This window comes from Molossus molossus, unplaced genomic scaffold (assembly GCF_014108415.1).
Source record: "Molossus molossus isolate mMolMol1 unplaced genomic scaffold, mMolMol1.p scaffold_m16_p_17, whole genome shotgun sequence".
NCBI lineage: Eukaryota > Metazoa > Chordata > Mammalia > Chiroptera > Molossidae > Molossus > Molossus molossus.
Window position 1 is genome coordinate 67257502 of NW_023425352.1, and position 18812 is coordinate 67276313.

General features: G+C 50.3%; 1 protein-coding gene across 3 annotated transcripts in view; it reads left to right on the forward strand.

The window, feature by feature from the left end:
• Positions 1-3419: 3419 nt before the first annotated feature.
• Positions 3420-18812, forward strand: part of ALOX5 (arachidonate 5-lipoxygenase) — a 47173-nt gene continuing 31780 nt past the window's right edge. The window contains exons 1-3 of one of the 3 annotated variants that reach the window (XM_036264715.1): positions 3420-3659; positions 9968-10166; positions 13902-13983. In XM_036264715.1, coding sequence (XP_036120608.1) covers positions 3510-3659; positions 9968-10166; positions 13902-13983 — 431 coding nt within the window. In that variant the 5' untranslated portion in view covers positions 3420-3509. Of the gene's footprint in view, positions 3660-8765; positions 8991-9209; positions 9697-9967; positions 10167-13901; positions 13984-18812 lie in introns of those variants that run through there. The other 2 variants (XM_036264718.1, XM_036264716.1) reach the window with 2 other exon arrangements.

Consider the following 18812-nt stretch of genomic DNA (forward strand, 5'->3'; position numbering starts at 1 on the left):
GATGTGCCGCCAGGTGGAGCCCAAGCGCCCACACATGGGAGCTGCCTCTGGCCTGCATCTTCGTGCAGCCTCAGAAGTGAGTGCACAGAGCAGGTGATTTCACACACCCTCTACCTCACATGGAATTACCTAGTTTTTAATTTAGCTCAGATCATTACTGAATGTGTAGCACATTCTGAAGATGGGGAGGGTGATGGTTGAATGAGGGTGTGAACACTCAGAAAGAGATACTAAAAAAAAAAAAATCCCATTTATGATTGCAACATAAAAATTAAGATACCTAGGAGTCAATGTAACCAAGGAGGTAAAATGCCTGTTCTCAGAAAACTACAGGACATTCAAAACAGAAATAGAGAAAGATATAAAAAGGTGGAAGCGTATACAATGTTCATGGATTGGAAGAATAAATATCATCAAAATGTCCATACTACCCAAAGCAATCTACAGATTCAAAGCAATCCTTATTAAAATACCAACAACATATTACACAGATCTAGAACAAATGCTCCAAAAGTTTATATGGAACCAAAAAAAGACCCCAAATAGCCACAGCAATCTTGAGGGGAAAAAAAAACAGAATTGGAGGGATCAAAATTCTGAATATCAGGTTATACTACAAAATCATTGTAATCAAAACAGCCTAGTACTGGCACCAGAACAGGCATATAGATCAATGGACCAGAACAGAGAACCTAGAAATCAACCAAAGACATATGGTCAATTAATATTTGACAAAGAAGACAGAAGCATACAATGGAGTAAAGAGAGTCTCTTTAATAAATGATGTTGGGAAAATTTGACAGGTACAAGCAAAAATATGAAACTAGACCACCAAGTTACACCATACACAAGAATAAACTCAAAATGGATAAAAGACTTAAATGTAAGTTGTGAAACCATAAAAATCCTAGAAAATGTAGGCAGCAAAATCCCATCATCACACATAGCAGAATTTTCACTGATACATCGCCTACGGCAAAAGAAACAAAGGAAAAAATTAATAGATGGGACTCCATAAAACTAAAAAGCTTCTGCACAACAAAAGAAATCAACATCAAAATGAAAAGGGAACCCACTGTATGGGAAAACATATTTGCCAATGATACATCAGATAACGGGTTAAATTCCAAAATATATGGAGCACTCATACAACTCAACAAAAGAAAGACAAACTATCTAATTAAAAAATGGGCAGAGGACCTGAATAGATACTTCTCCAAACAAGACATACAAATGGCCAAGAGACATATGAAAAAATGCTCGAATTCACTAATCATCAGAGAGATGCAAATTAAAATGACTATGAGGCATCACCTCACACCTGTCAGAATGGCCGCCATCAACAAGTTATCTGAACGAGTCCACATCTGAGCTGACATTGAAGGTGAGCCGAGACTTCTGTCAGCATTAGCAGAGGGTGTGGAGAAAAGGGGACACTAGCACACTTCTGGTGGGAATACAGACTGGTACAGCCACTCTGGAAAACAATATGGTGTGTCCTCAAAAAATTAAAAATGGAACTGCCGTTTGACCCAGTGATCCCACTTCTAGAAATATATCCTAAGAAGCCTGAAACACCAATCAGAAAGAATATATGTACCCCTATGTTCATACCATCACTATTTACAATAGCTAAGATCTGGAAACAGCCCAACTGCCCAACAGTCGATGAGTGGATAAAAAAGCTGTGGTACATTTACACAATGGAGTACTATGCAGCTGTAAGAAAGAAAGATGTCTTACCCTTTGAGACGACATGAGGGACCTGGAGAGTATTATGCTAATTGAAATAAGCCAGTCAGAGAAAGACAAATATCACACCATCTCACTTATTTGTGGAATATAATGAACAAAGTAAGCTGATAAAAAAAATAGATTTATAGACATGGAGGTAGGGAACAGACTGACAAACCTCAGAGATACGGGGGGAGGAGGGCAGGAAGAGATAAAGGAATGAACTTATACGTATACATATATGCACCACCAATAGACACATACAACAGTGTGGTAAGGGCAGGGGCAGGGGCGGGAGCGGGAAGGAGGATGTCAATGAGGGGGAAAAGGATAGACATCTGTAATACTTGCAACAATCAAGATACATTTTGTTTTTTTTTTGTTTGTTTGTTTTTTTATCCTCACCTGAGGACATTTTTCCATTTTTTGTTCAGAGAGAATGGGAGGGAGAGAGAGGAAGAGAGAGAGAGAGAGAAACATCGACGTGAAGGGACACATCGAGTGGCTGCCACCCGCACGACCAACCAGGGCCGGGGACAAACTGCAACCGAGGTACGTGCCCTTAGCGGGAACCGAACCCGGGTCTCTCTGGACTGCAGGCCGACGCTCCAACCGCTGAGCCAAACCGGCCAGGGCTCAAGATACATTTTAAAAAGAAAGAACACGTTGAGATTGGGTCAGGCAGTTGGGAAGCTTCTCTCCAGTGCACAAAGCCTTCTACTAACATCCTTTCCTGAGCTCTGCCCAGAAAGTCAACTGGTGCTGGGGACCAGTTCTAACTCTGGGATCATTCCTGCTGTGGGGTCCACATCTTCTTCCCTAGGACTTCCAGCCATTGCTCCACCCCCGTGAGCTATCTCCAAACAAGCCTCCCTCCTTTCCCACCCTACACCCAGCCTCCCAACCCCCGAGCTTCTGTCACCCCTCCTCTCCGAAAGCTCCCTGACTCCCTCCAGACAACCCTACGTGTCTAGATTTGGGTCTTCTTGCCGGGCCTCCCTCTCTCTGGCCGCCCCGTCTCCCAGTATACATGTCAGTCTCAGGGCCTGAGCGCGGCCGGCACGTCTCCCCACGGTGCACAGCGCCCGCCCAGAGTGCTCCTCGGCCACGCCCGTGGAAGGAGCCAGGGCTGACAGAAGTCGCAGCCCCCCTCAGTGTCAGCTGGGCTGTGGCCTCCTCCAGAAAGCCGCCTGGCTCCTGGGTGGACTCCTCCTGCTGTAGACTTCCAGAACACACAGTGGGTAACTGCTCCTGTCGCACAACCTCCACTCGCACTGGGAACTTGGAGAGAGCTTATGTTTCTAGGGGTCCCGGGAGCCCAGCCCTATGCCGTCAGGGAAGCTGAGGCAGGAAGTGAGAATGATGAGCGGTAACAATGAATGAGAGACTGAGTGCATGGATGGATGGATGGATGGATGGACGGACGGATGGATAGATGGATGGACGGAAGGACGGACGGACGGACGGACGGATGGATGGATGGATAGCAGCTGAGGTTGCCCCAGCGCCCTGAATACTAACACAGACGTCCAGCCCAGTAGGTGAAACGCAGAAGTGGGGAAGCCCTGGGGCTTGGGAGCTGTCCCCTGCAGGTTAGGACGGCCGGGGGCGGGCCGGGGGCGGGCCGGGGGCGGGCCGGGGGCGGGGCCGGGGGCGGGGCCGGGGCCGGGCGGAGACGCTGCTCGGGTCCTGGAGAGTGGACGACGCGGGGTCCAGCGCACCAGGCTCCAGGAGCTCCCAGTGCCCACCGCCTGCGGCGCTCGCAGCCCCCCGTCATGCCCTCCTACACTGTCACCGTGGCCACCGGCAGCCAGTGGTTCGCTGGCACCGACGACTACATCTACCTCAGCCTCGTGGGCTCCGCGGGCTGCAGCGAGAAGCACCTGCTGGACAAGCCCTTCTACAACGACTTCGAGCGCGGCGCGGTGAGGGCGCGGCCGCTGGGGCGGTGGGGCCGTGGGGGAGGGCACCCGGCACCGTCGGAGCGGCGGGGACCGGTTGGGGAGGCGTCCAGCAGGACCGTGTGGAAGCACGTCCAGGGCCCGGTCTGGGCGGCCGGGACCCGAGCTCAGGGGCTTTTCGAGGGTGAGGCGCTTCTCCCAGGGCTCAGGAGAGATGAAAACTGCTCTCCCTTTCACGGATGAGGACCCGAGGCTCGGGGAGGACCTTTAACTGGGCAAGTGCTATGGGCAGCATCGCCCCACTTCTGGGGTTCCTTCCACAGGTTGGGGGAGGGGTGGTGCTCATGGACCCTGCAGTCCTTGCCCTGCCGTGAAGTACAGAGAGATGGCCTCAGAACATCTGCCAGCTGTGGGGGGCGGTGCAGGTCGGGGTCCAGAGCAGCTGTGGGGGGCGGTGCAGGTCGGGGTCCAGAGCAGCTGTGGGGGGCGGTGCAGGTCGGGGTCCAGAGCAGCTGTGGGGGGCAGTGCAGGTCCGGGTCCAGAGCAGCTGTGGGGGGCAGTGCAGGTCGGGGTCCAGAGCAGCTGTGGGGGGCGGTGCAGGTCGGGGTCCAGAGCAGCTGTGGGGGGCGGTGCAGGTCGGGGTCCAGAGCAGCTGTGGGGGGCGGTGCAGGTCGGGGTCCAGAGCAGCTGTGGGGGGCGGTGCAGGTCGGGGGTTCAGAGGCCTGCATTCTATCTGGGCCTGACCACTAGCTCACTCTGTCTACCCTCTGGACCTCAGTTTCCCCAAATGTACTAGCAGATAACTCCACAACTGAGCAGCTGCCATTTTCAGTCCCCAGAGAGATTTAGAGGGAGGAAGAAGAGGACCTAAGCAGGGAGCAGCCTTGCGGACCTGGCAGCTGTCACGGGATCCCAGCAGAGTGCACACCAGGGAGCATTCCAGCCAAGGTGTGAGGGTTCAGTGGAGGACTTCCCCTCCCCCTCTTCACTGGAGCCCTGGGAGTTCAGGAAACAGAGGGACCAATGTTCACTGCACCTCCTCTGTGGTGCCAGGTGCTGTGTGAGGCCATGCAGGTGTCCTTCCTCAGAAAGCCGCTCCTGGTGCTGAACTGGGCATGAATTCGAGCCCCATGAACATGACAGTTTATGGTCCTCACCCAGTGTGTTTAGTTACATGCCCAGCCCCGTAGCGAGCCCATAGGAAGTGCTCAGTAAGTGACTATTGTGATGGTCCCAAACACTGTGATGCCCACAAAATAGCTGTCCCCTCCCACCACCCCCAGCTCCTGAGCTGGACCAAAGTAATTTTGACTTCACAAAGCTGTCTTCTTACCACTTTGTTGATCATAAGCTCAAACCATATAAAATTGCTCAGAGTTGATTATGTTTGACAGACACAACGGCAGTTCATAAGGCTCAGCCAAATACTTATGGATTAAATCGTGAAGTGTGTTTTAGGTCTGCAGAGCCTAAAATGTATAATAATAGTCCACCCCTTTTCCAGATTCCAAATTCAGAGTGGGCTAGATTCCTACCCCGGAGCCTCAGAACCTCGCCATAAGCCTGCTGGGCACTTAGCCAAGTTCAGCGTACCAGGGGGGCAATGCGGGTTGACAGTTGTGAGTACGTGAAACACAGAGCGTATTCTTATACTATTATTTATTATGTTATTTACCATACAAACTATTGCAAACCTACTTTTGCCCCACCCTCATTAGTTGAGCTTGAGCTCCCTTCGAAGAGTTCGTTTCCGGGTATAAGAACAGCTCCCTGTTGCTTGGGATCCCCAGCCAGGGAAGTGGCCCTGGGAACAGAAGGAGTAATCAGTCACCCATTTGAGGTGATGGCACCCGCTGTCATTTCTGAAGCACCTTCATTTATTTCCATTATTTTATGGACTCCCCCACACCTCAGGGAGAACAGGACACAGACACTTCCCCCTTATGAGTGGACCGCAGTGGGCTGTCCTCCCCACGCGCACACGGCGGTGTGCTGCACAGGGCAGCCCTGTGTGGCTTCTCCCCGAACAGACAGCGGTGTGGCCATAACAGGTTGTTAGAAGAGGGACGAAAGCACTGTTCTGTTCGTTATTTCCCTCCCTCTCTTCTGTCTTCCTGGCCCTGAGAATTTATACAAACACCACTGTGATTAAACACATCAGTGAGTGTCTCAGAAGCAAATTCCAGGAGAGATTTGCATGCTTCATTTCCATTGTGGTGAGATGGGTCAAGTCAGGGTGGCTGCTCTGTGCAGGGGAACCAGCTAGCTATGAAAGGCTCTTTGAAAAAGTCAGCTTTTGAGAAAGTTCCTGTTGATGCAAAGTTACTCTACACTTTGTCTTGCACAGCCCAGAGCTACTTCCTCATTCTGCAGCCAATGTCTCTTTAAGGACAATCCGTCCCTTTTGAGCAAAGGTGGAAGAAAAAACATAGGGGAAATGCTTGCCGAGAAGGTAAAGCTACCCACTTTTACCTGAAGTGTTACAATCATTATGGTTAGTAACAGTAACACTAAAGACTATTTCCAGGCAACCAGTTCAGTCATTTCCAGGTCACTGGAGGATCAACACCCCAATCCACCATTGCACATTTCAGTCAAATCATGGGCAGAACGGATTATTTTTCCTCAAGAAATTGAGTCAGAGATCCCTGGTTATTTTCATCGGAGCCCTGCATAATGATTTAGGGACTTGGAGTTGGAGTCCTTTGCGGGTGAGATCGTCCTGTAACCGGTTGCCCCTTCATTGGCTCCTCAGTGTCTGCGGGGAAAGTGCAGACTGTGAACCTGAAGGGCCCAGACGCTAGCCCAAGTCTCGGCAGATTTAACAAAGTGACGTATTTCTTTAACTCTGCTGATTTAAATTCAGTTAAGATGGGATGACTTGAACAGATCGGAAGATATCTGGGAAATCTTACCTAACCCATTTTCATCCCAAGACAGCACTTTAGGGCAATATGTCATCCTGGGATATATTCAGTGAGTAAACAGTTCTTACAATTATATATATTTCTTCAACATATTCAATGAATATTTTTATAATGTATTCATGAAGAATACATTCTAGAACACTTCATTCTCAGAATATAATAATGAAGAATAAACATTTTCTTTTGGCCTCAATCTCTCTATCCCCCAGTCTTTTCTCTGTCTCTTCTCTTCCCTACATTCTGCCTCCTCTTGTTTCTTCCCTTTTGTCCTCCACTCCCTATCCCCCAAAGTCCCCCATTTCTCTCTTCTTCTCTGCTCCAATTGCTCCTTCCACCCTGTCTCCTATTTTTCTCTTCCTCCTCCATTCTCCACCCCCTCAACCTCCCTAACCACTGCTCCATTCTCCTTCTCTCTGCCAGCCTCTCCCTTGTCCACCCCTCCCTCTCCCTCCCTCTCTGCTCCACAGCCTGCTCCTCTCCCCTCCCAACCCCACCAGCCCCATGCCAGCCTCCTCGATGGGCATCCCAGCCGTGCCATGGAGCCATGACTCTCCTCTGTCCTTGCAACAGCAGGGATCTGGGGCAGAGACAGATGAAACCTGCCTTAAAATGCTGATAGAAAATCAAACGAAAACTGGCCAGCCAACACTTGGCTGAAATATTCAAGAGCAAGTTGAGAGCAACCAGTGAAATCGGCCATGTGGTCCGCCCATAACGGGGCTGCTGAGTACAGGCTTTGCGCTCCATTCCCTCTGCAGCACCTGCCCCTCCCCCAAGGAGCTGCATGCCAGCGCCTCTGCCCCACTTTGGGGATCTTGCTTCCTCACTTCCTATAGCCGAAATGCCCTGCCACCCCTCTTGTCCCACTCACCTCACCTTTGAAATCTTACCAAGTCCCAAATGCCATCTCTTAGGGAGCTGTTACATGTCTTTCCACCCACTCCATGTTGTCCCTTCATATTCCATCAAAGGGTTGAACCAGGGCTCAGAACCAGGTCGTTGGCTCCCAGTCTAGGGCTTTTCCCAGTGTGTGGCTACCGGGAACAGCGGGAGAAACCTGAACTGGCACAGACAGGTGTGGGCTGTGATCATGGGCCACAGTTACACAATGGCGTGGCAGCTACCTGATCTCTCTGAGCCTCAGTTTCCTCTGTAAAATGGGAACCATCCACGCAGCCATGCACATGTATTATTGATGGCCAATTATAGGCCGCCCACTGTTGATAGTGTCCATTGTGCTGGATGGACATGAGAATTCAATGTGTCAGGGCAAGTAGACGACAAACTTAGCAGCCACCCTGGCACAGCCACCGAGAGGAAGGAGTAAGGTTGGATCTTCCTACGACCTGACTTTGCTGTTTGATGCTTGCGACGCTGCAGTCTTCTGGGAGGCCCTTCCATCTCTGTGGCTCTCCTGTAGTGGTTCCTGTGGATGCCAAAGCCACAGTCGCCAGACTTCGTGCCTGAAACACTTCCTGAGTTGGGTGGGGCTGAACTCTTCGGACTGTTGTTCACCTCCTGCAGCACTGCGTCTGGAGCCAGGGCCAGCCAGGGGCCAGCCAGACTGCCAGGTGTACCCTCCAACTCTGCCAATGACCCTGGCACGTGGCACATTGAATCCCTGGGAGCTGTTCAGTCTGTCTATCTTGGGTGAGACTCCAAAGCCCTCTGCCAGGCCTACAGGCGGGTGTAGTTACACCACAGGCTTGTTGAAGGGGGACCTTGCTCTCCCCTCCCTCAGAGAAGCTGCTCCATCTTTTCCTTGTCAGTCACGACCCCGCCAGACATGTGGCCTTCCTTCTGAGAACCGCCCAGGCCTGGAGGGCTTTCTGAGCCCCAGCTCCCTTCCCTTAGCACCTGAGGTGCTGGGCTCCTCCCTCCCATGAGAGTTCACTGTGATTCTCATGGCACCTGTTACTGGGGAATGGCTGTCCTCTCCCCTCGCCCCGCCTTCCTGGCATCGACCCCCAGGACGCCTTCGGCCCCTCCAGCCTCTCAGAGCCCCAGAAAAGCCACTTCCCCTGGAGCAGCCACGTTGGCCCAGACTCAGGCCTCACTCAGGCGGACTTCCTGGTGCCTGGCCAGCACCAAACATGCCTCGTGTCCTCCTCACTCAGGGCCCCTCTTCACCTTCACAGCAACTCCCTCAGGGCCCAACTTCTTCCCCCCACATCTCCTTCCAGCTTCTCAATTAGGTGTGTGTAGTCAGGGGACCTCAGAGCAGGGCCCATGCTAACACGTGGCTGCTTGCAGGAAGTGGGGTGGTGCCCTGCCGCCCAGCCCCAGGAGTCAGGGAGGAGGAACTGGGTGGTTCTGATGCACACAGCAGCCAGGGGCCTGTGCCCTTTGCAGACAGAGCCCACTCAGGCACCATGGCATTTGGGTTTCTCAGTGGCCTCGAAAGCTCGGCAGTATCTCCCCTTGAGAGGTGAGGAAACAGCCTCTGGGAGGAAAGCAATTGGCTGAGGCCTGGGGTCAGTCACCTGGCAGCTCCCGAGCCGGCCGTGCTGCCCTGACACCAGGCTCCCCTCGTCCTCCGCACCTCGCTGCCCTCCCCACTCCTGTGGACATTTCTGTCTTGAACTATTCTGTCTCAGCCTCACGAGAGGGCTGAGATCTCTTCAGATCCCCTGGCTGGCAGGGCCCAGAGGGGGCTTCCTGCCCTGGCCCCCTGCTGCCTCAGCTCAGGGGTCCCATGGGCCCTGGGCATCAGACATACTGTGGGGCACAAGGATTCTCTCACCCTGCAGGATGAGGCATTCCGGCATGACAGCTGTGCTCAAACATCTGTTAGGGACCAACAAGTGTCATCTCTCACACGCACCGGGCTCCTTGGTCCCCAGGACCCAGGCTAAGACCGCGGGCCTAGGAGAAGATTCCTGCTTTCTAACCACAAGCGTCTGGCATCCGCCGCAACCACAACATACAAGCTGCTCACTGTGCTCAAAGCCCAGCAGTTCCCTGAAAATAGGCAACTTCTCATTTTACTGATGCGTCCTCTCGGGGACCTGGGGCGGCTGGCAGGAGAGGGATTAAGGATGCCTGGGGGAGCATGCCAGGTGGACACGCTTGCTCTCCACGACTTTGCTAGCACGCTGCGAACTCTGGGTTCTGCGCCGAGGAAAAGGCTCAAGGTTGGTGAAATCGGGTTTGGAAAGTGCCTGAGGAAGGCATGGAGTCCAGGGCTTGGGAAACCTGCCGGTGCTTGAAAGCCGATGCGGTGCTGGAGCCCTGCCTTCCTCCCCAGCCGCCACCAAGAGCGGCAGACACAGGTCACCCCACAGCCGAGGTGGGCGGAGGTGCAGCCCAGCTGCGAAGGGGAAGAGCTAGGGGAAGGCAGGCAGTCTGCAGACATCCCGGCTTGGAAGGCCTCGGAGTGTCTAATCTACTTTTTCTCCTTCTCAGGTTGACTCTTACGAGGTGATTGTGGATGAAGAACTGGGCGACATCCACCTGATCAAGATCGAGAAGCGCAAGTACTGGCTCCATGACGACTGGTACCTGAAGTACATCACGCTGAAGACACCCTACGGGGACTACATGGAGTTCCCCTGCTACCGCTGGATCTCCGGGGAGGGCGAGCTTGTCCTCCGAGACGGGCGAGGTGAGCCGCAGAGCCGGGACCCCTCCTCAGAGGGCGGTGTCGGGGTTAATAGCGCGGGGCTCCCCGGCTGGGACTGCTGGCTGACGGACCGCAGGACGTGTGCACTCCCCCAGGTGCTGAAACTCCAGGCAGCGGAGGCCCAGGCACAGCCAGCCACGTTCTCCCTCCGAGCCTAGTCCCTCAGGGGAAGGCTGTGACCCCTGCCTGTCAGAGGGTAGCTAGGCTCTCCAGTAACCAATGCCGCTGAGGTGCTCCCCTACCTGGGCTGCTCTCCGGGTGTCAGGTCTGTGGCATGGCTTTCAGAGCCCAGCCGCCTAGGCCCGCCCTGCCCTCGTGATGTCACAGCAGGGCCCCCACGGGGCTGAGGGCAGGCCTAATCTGCGCTGGCCAGTTGCTAAACTTGAAGTCCCACTTTTTGCTGAAAGAGAAAAGAACCTAAAATCTGCTCTCTAAAGCCAGACCCGGGAATGTGCAGACCAGCCTCCTCTCAGGAGGCCTCTCCCCAAGAGGCAGGCCGGGGGGTGGAGGGAGCAATGCAGAGAGCAGCCAAGCTGCAGCCTCTGAATGACCCCTTGGGGGGGGGCTCTGCCTCGGTCCCCGGCACTGCTGGGCACCCCAGCTCCCATGCATTTCCCATCACGAGGCCATGGGTTCTTCATGGAGTCCTGCAAAGTAGACAAACCGAGAAGGCTGCTGCCCCCACTTTTTAGCTGAGAAAACCAAGACAAGAAGGAAGTTCTTCTCTACCAAGTGTTCTTGTGGATGTCAGGCCACATCCCATTACTTCTGACATGGAATTTAACTGAAGAAGCCTCCAAGAATATTTCTGAGCAAATGACTGGAGTTAGAAGGATTTTTGTCCCCTGAACTCATAGCAGGAGAAAGGTCACAACATTTACTCTGATGGTGGCCAGGTGTCAGGAGTGTGGCTAGGAAGTGGGGGGGGGGCTGGTCTGCAGGAGCTCAGGACAGAGACTGGGAGGAGGCCCTCGGCCACCTGCCCCACTCCTGAAATGAGAGACGAGATGGCGCTGGAGCCCGCTCAGAGGGAGGAAGGGGAAGCTCAGGCCCACCATGATTATGAGGACAGTAGCCACTGTTCCCGTTCTGGCGCGTCCCTGGTGCCGAGCACTGTGCGGAGTCTGTACTGCGTTCACTCACTAGATCCCCACGCAACCCTAGAAATAGGCATTATCATCTCCACGTCACCTGTGTGGAGCCAAGGCAACTTGCTCCAGGTCACGCAGCTTTCAGGGACAGGGCCCAGGTCCACACTCAAACCCAGGTGTGTCCCTTCTGACGCCCACACTCCCCGACATTGCATACTGTGTGAGCGCTGAACTTCATGCCCAGTCCTCCCTGTGGGCGCCGCAGGGCGCTGGACAGTGTCGGCGCCTGTGTGTTGCATCTTGATTTACACATTTCTGCAAGAAGCGGCCAGTTAGACTTTGAAACATGAGAGCCACGAGTCTCTGCTGCTCTGTGGAGCCACAGGGAAGCTGCAGCCAGCGGCCATTTCTGCTCTGCGCAAGGAGTGCAGGGGGAGTTGGGTGGGTTGCTCTGCAGCGGTTTAAAGAAATCCGACAAGGTACTAGAGCCCCCTTTTCTCCACACCCTCGCTGGCACTTGTTGTTCGATGATTTGTTGATGGCGGCCATTCTGGCAAGGGTGAGGTGATACCTCATGGTTGTTTTAATTTGCATCTCTCTGATGATTAGTAATGCTGAGCATTTCTTCATATGTCTCTTAGGCATTTGTATGTCCTGTTTAGAGAGGTGTCTATTTAGGTCCTCTGCCCATTTCATAATTGGGTTCTTTGTCTTCCTTTTGTTGAGTTGTATGAGTACTCTATATATTTTGAAATTTAGCCCCTTATCTGATGGCAGTTATGCTCTCCCATAGAGTGGGTTCCCTTTTCATTTTGATTGCTGTTTCTTTTGCTGTGCAGAAGCTTTTTATTTGATTTGTGTTCATCTTTTCCTTTATTTCAATGCCTTAGGCATTGTATCAGTGAAAATTCTGCTGAGTATGATGTCTGAAATTTTGTTGCCTACATTTTCTTCTAGGATTATCATAAATTCATTGGTCACATTTAAGTCTTTTATCTATTTTGAGTTTATTCTTGTGTATGGTGTAACTTGGTGGTCTAGCTTCATTATTTTGCATGTAGCTGTCCAATTTTCCTGACACCATTTATTGAAGAGACTGTCTTTACTCCATTGTATGCTCTTGCCATATTTGTCAAATATTAATTGAGCATAATGACTTGGGTCAATTTCTGTGTTCTATGTTCTGTTCCATTGATCTATATGCCTGTTCTTGTGCCAGTACCAGGCTGTTTTGATTACTATGTCTGTGTAATATAACTTGATATCCAGTATTGTGATCCCTCCTACTTGTTCTTCTTTTTCAAGATTGCTGTAGTTATCTGGGGTCTTTTTTGGTTCTATATAAACTTTTGTTCTAGTTCTGTGAAATATGTCGTTGGTATTTTTATGGGGATTGCATTGAATCTGTAGATTACTTTGGGCAGACTGGTGCAGCCACTATGGTAAACAATATGGTGTCACCTCAAAAAATTAAAAATTGAACTGCCATTTGATCCAGGATCCCACTTCTAGGAACATACCTAAGAAGCCTGAAACATCAATCAGAAAGAATATATGTACCCCCATGTTCATAGCAGCACTGTTTACAATTGCTAAGATCTTGAAACAGCCCAAGTGTCCATCAATAGATGAGTGGATAAAAAAGCTGTGGTACATATACACAATGGAGTACTATGCAGCTGTAAGAAAGAAAGATCTCTTATCCTTTGAGATGACATGGAGGAATCTGGAGAGTATTATCCTAGGCGAAACAAGTCAATCAGAGAAAGACAAGTATCACATGATCTCACTTATCTGTGGAATATAATGAACAAAACAAGCTGAGGAACAAAATAGACCCAGAGACATGAAAGTGGGGGTGCAGATTGACAAACCTCAGAAGAGATGGATGTGGGGGGAGGGAAAGAGATAAACCACAGAACTTATACTCAGGTATGCATAAACAAAGACATAGACAATAATGCTGGGGGGGTGGGAGACTGGGAGAAGGGTGTTAATGGGGGAACAAAGGGAAACATCTGTAACAAAAATAAATAAATAAATAAATAAATAAATAAATAAATAAATAAGTAAGTAAGTAAGTAAGTAAGTAAATAATAGAGACACCCGACGAGGAGCACAGAAGAAAGGCAGCACGGCAGCAGGGCCCGGGACTCCTGACAGGGGCAAGGTCCCGGGGGCGAGAGGAAGGTTCGAGCCCCCAGGTGAAAATCTGTAGGCTGGCCAGAGGCGGGCACATGCTGTCCCTGCGGGAGGGAGGCAGTGTCCCTGGCCTGTCCCTGTAAAGCCCAGCGCTAAGCCAGCCCGTGGTCCTCAGGCCCCAGGCGGCAGGGCCACCAGGCAGAAGGAGGAGACACTGACTTCGTGTTTGTAGGAGTGACCAAGAGCGTGAGATTTGAGCTTTGTGCTGAAACGCCACTAGTTAGGTGTGTGACCTTGAGTCAGGTTCAAGGGCAAAGCTGTTCAGCCTGCCTGAGCCCCGTTTAATGAAGGAGGGGAGCTGTCGGGCTTAAGGAAGATGATTCACGCAAGCACTCAGCGTGGGCCAGGAGTCGGCGGGAATCTTGGTACCGGACGTGTTGTCATTGGTCCTCCGGCTCTTCTCACTCTCGTCCCTTCCTCACAGCAAGGCTGTCCCGCGATGACCAGATTTGCGTTCTCAAGCAGCACAGACGCAAAGAACTGGAAACACGGCAGAAACAGTACAGGTGAGTCATGACATGAGACCACGTGGCCATGCCAGCTTCTCCGGTCTGAGGGCTGTGGTGTGAAATGACCTCAGCTTATGACCCAGCACTGCTGGTAAGTGGTGACTGAGGCAGCAGCTGCCTGTGGTCCCCCGGCGCCTGCTGACCACCCTTCAAGCAGAGACGGTAAAGAGCTTTACCGGGAAGACTTGGGAGCAACCACATTGGCATTTAGGAGGAATGGGGCAGCAATGCTTGACTTTACCCCGATGTTCTCCCACCTCCAGCTGTAAGGGGTACCCCTCACTTTTTTGTCTTCTGACAATAATTTGATTATAAAATGATACATAATCTAGAAAAAAAAAATCAAATCTCCAGCTAACAGACTAAGAAAAAAGAGACCACAATTATTAAAATTAGAAATGAGAGAGGTAACATCAATACCAACTCAGAGAAATTAGAATGAACAAAAAGGAACACTGTGAAGAACTGTATACCAACCCATTAGATAACTCAGGTGAACTGAACAAATAGGCAAGTCTGTGGACACGTGAATAGATCAGTGGTTTCCTAGGGCTGGAAGTTGGAGGTGGGGAATGGGGAGTGACCCTCTATGGGTCCAAGGTTTCTATTTGAGATGAAAATATTCCCAAATTAGACTATGGTGATGGATGACTCTGTAACTATACTGAAAACCTTTCAATTGGATAATTTTAAAGGGTGAATTTTATGGTATATAAATTGTATCTCAATAGAACTGTTCTAAAAAAAATTACAAAAATACATGCTGTAGAGTGCTGGTGTGGAATGAGTGGTCAGTGGCCTGGCCCCAGCCCTTGACCGTGTTTGAGGGGTCATGTGGAGCTCTGAGTCCACACCTGCTTCATGTCTGCATCAAGGCCTTTTCTGTTTAGCTTCTTGCTTTAGCCCCTGGAGAAGGAGCCTCCTCCCAGGGAAGGAAGCTGACCGTCGGCATGGGCACCGGGCTGTGGAGGGGCGTGGTGGGATGATAACGGTTACATTTCCACGTGTTCTTCCATAATCTAACTTCTCACGAGGAATGTGTCGTGTTCGGGATTTTTAATCCAATGAAGTAAAAGAGGTAGAATGATATGGAAGCAGGAAAATATCTGTAACTCATTCCCTCTCCCTCTTACTCATTTGGAACTGTGCTATAGATACAATCTGGCAGCCACCTTTTCTTTCTCTTACAGACATAGCAGAACAACATTTCCCCCATATTTTAAAAATCTCATCACAAACATTATTCTAGATTTTATGTAATATTCCATTGGGTGGATGCACCATAATTTACTTAAACACCAGTCTAACTGGACATTTTGGGGGTTTCTAATTCTTATTTTTATAAACAATGTGAAACCTTTGTGTGGAACTTTTATGCATTTTTTTTTTTTTATCCTCACCTGAGGACATTTTTTTTTTTTTTCATTTTTTTGTTCAGATAGAGTGGGAGGGAGAGAGAGGAAGAGAGAGAGAGAGAAACATCGATGTGAAGGGACACATCGAGTGGCTGCCACCCGCACGACCCAACAGGGCAGGGGACAAACTGCAACCGAGAACGTGCCCTTAGCGGGAACCGAACCCGGGTCTCTCTGGACCACAGGTCAATGCTCTAACCGCTGAGCCAAACCAGCCAGGGCCTTTTATGCATTTTTAAGTATTTCCTTAGGATAGGTGCCCAGAAATAAAACTGCCAAAACAAATAGTTTGTTACTAGTATATATTGACAAATTTCTCCTCAAAAATGTTTAACCAATTTTTATAAGCAGTACAGGTATCCAATTTCACCAACTCTTGACAGAGCTAGGTTGCATCTTTTATTTTTTTTAACTTTTCTAGTTTGTAAAGGTGTCTGTCATCTCTTAACTCCTACCCCCTACCCCACCCCCACCCAGGAACTCAGCAGTGGTGCTGCCAAGTGGTTGAGAAACCCCCACCAGTCAGCCAGCCTCCAGACTATCTTCAGCTCTATCCTTTTCCCACACAAACTTACATTTCACCCTGCCTGGCACAGATCGGTGGGTTGGGCGTCCTCCTGGGCACCAAAGGGTTTCAGGTGTGACCCCTGGTCAGGGCACGTGCCCAGGTTGCAGGCTCTGTCCCCCACAGGGGACATGCAGGAGGCGGCTGATTGGCGTTGCACTCTCACACTGACGTTTCTCTCTCTCTCTCTCTCTCTTGCTCTCCCCCCACTTCCTCTCTCTCTAAGAAAAAGAAAATCAATAAAAACATGTTTAAACAACATACTTCCATGAAACATGATGTTAAAAAATACTTGGATACTTGATGTGTTACACAGGGCATGGGCGATGAGCAGAGCCACGGCTACTAGGCAGCCACAACAGGGGACAGGAGAGGAGGAAGAGAAGGAGAAGAAGAAGAAATTGGACTCTACTTCATGTCATTCAGAAAACTTATTTTTGGGTTGAATAGGTTAAGTGTTAAAGGCATTTGATGGCCTCCAGTTAAAAAGATTTTTCAAGGAAGACTTAAAATGTGCTAATTGTAAAGGGAAAGATTAATATTACCTACCTCAAGAGGAGGAACTGTTCACTAAAAGACACCAAAAAGACGAGAAGATAGTTCACAGCATGATGGACAAGAATTATGATTTATACTATTCAGGACCTCTGCAAATCTATAAGAACAGGGTTGTCAATTTGCTAGAAAAATAGGCAAGAGATATGAGCAGTCTCTACACAAAAGATGGGGAGCAAATATACAAAAAAAAGGGCCCTTAGCTTCATTCACAACAAAGGAAATCAGAAATAAGATCTCACAATGACAGTCTATTGATTAGATCACTACTACCACTAATTACACCACACACACACACACACACACACACACCCCAGAAGGGCAAAACTAAAACCTGACAATACCTGAGTGTTAGAGGAGCTGTTGGGTGGGAAGCTCATTGCTGTTGGCAGGAGTATAAGTTGGTACACCCTCTGTGCAAAACAAGTTTGCAAAATCTACCAAACTGAAAGTGCATTATAATCTATGACCCGGAATTTCTGTTCCTGGATCCAAATCCGTGTGCCTGTGCACTGGGATGCACGTACACAGATATTCACAACAGCATTATTTATGAAAGAAAAACAATGGAAACCACCCAGTGTCCATCAGCAGTGGAACAGATCAGCAGTGATCATTCTACCCTGCAAGGAAAGTCAATGAACTGCTGGTGCACAGTGCAACATGGGCAAACTCACACTGCAGTGTGAAGAACAAACAGAAGCCTGACACGAGTCCGGCCAGTTGTCCGGGACACTTGCATAGCAGTGGAACAATGAACTCTCCTCACTTCCCTCCCTTGGCCACTTGTGGCAAAGCCCCTCTGGTGAGCACTCGTACCTGCTTCCAGCATTGTGGACGGAGTCCTAGCCTGTGATGATGGAAACAACTTCCAGAGAACCAGGCTAGCTTGTGTCCTGTTAGGTGAATGGGCAGCAAGTCCTACCAGTCTCACAGCAATTCAGACTGAGATGTTAATGACTTACAGGCATTTACTCAATCTAGTATTTTCTAAAGTGTGTCCTGGAGCATTGGTCCCAAAACTTTTTCTTGGAAAAGGGTCCTATGGTGAAACAAGTCTGGGAAACTGTTTATCATATCCCTCTCCTTTAACACTTGGCGGTTCACAGTGTGCATAAGCATCGGAGATCCTGAGCAGTTCTGTGAAAATGGACCATGGTCAATTGCTTTCTAACGCAGTTTTCCCCAAGAGAATCGGACCCGTGACTTTTACATCCGGCAGAATGAGCGCTGTATGGAGCATCTCTTAGGAAACACCTCTCAGCCAGGGAGAGGGGCTTCAGCTGCGTTTTCACAGGAATGGGGCTTTGGCACGGTCTAAGGAGATGGGGCAGAGGGGTTTTCTGGTGAGATAATTTGCTCCTTTGGTGGATCTAATCTTCATTTTTTCTTCCTCTTTCCGCTAATCTGTCCTTTTCATATCCGCCCCACCCCCAACTCTGCTTCCGTTCAGGAAACACTGAACTTTGCGCCGTCGGCATAATCTTGGCGTTCCTCTTCCCGTGAACTCGGCTTCCAGGGGCCTTGGAAGCAAAGCAGCCACGAGGAGCCGGCCAGGGCAGCTGGCCCCCTGCTCAACCAGCCGGCGGGAGGGGAGGCCGGCAGCGCCTTCTCGCTGGGACCACCTGTGCGCCGTGCGGAGTGGGGTGGTTCTTAATCTATACCATTGAATCTAATCATTCTGAGCCTTACGTCACTCATCTTTCTGATTTAAAGAGCAACCAGTTGACACAGTCGGGTGTCACCCACTCCCTCTGTAGAGCGTGCCATGTTGGGAACAACCCACCGTGCTCGCTCACCCCATGGGTGACTATGGGCTGCTGCAGACTGTGGGCTGTGGTTCACTCTGGCTGCTCCACGCCCACCTCAGTGAGCTCCCCTACATGTCCTGGTGCTCTCATGGAATAGTCATTCCAGAAAATGGTCCTGGAAGGAGACTTGCAGGGTCACAGACCACATTGCTCCAGATATTGCCAATCGTTTTCTAAGGGGGTTCTACCAGCTTTCAGCCCTCGCAGCTGTTTCTGAGGGTTACTGTTTCCCTTCTCCATGGACACATTTCACACCTGCACAATTATCGCTTTGCTCACAGAGCTTAGTTCCTCATTTTCTAAACTATGCGTTTTGTTTTTCCTTTACAGCTTTTGGGTTTCTTGTTTGCACAATTTTCATTCTTATCAATCTGATGTGTGAAATAGTATCTCATTGTTTTCCTTCTCCCTAAAGTGCCACGTGTTTTTAGCTTTGCATGTATGTGTAATGACTTACTCAACCCTTCCCCTCCTGATGGA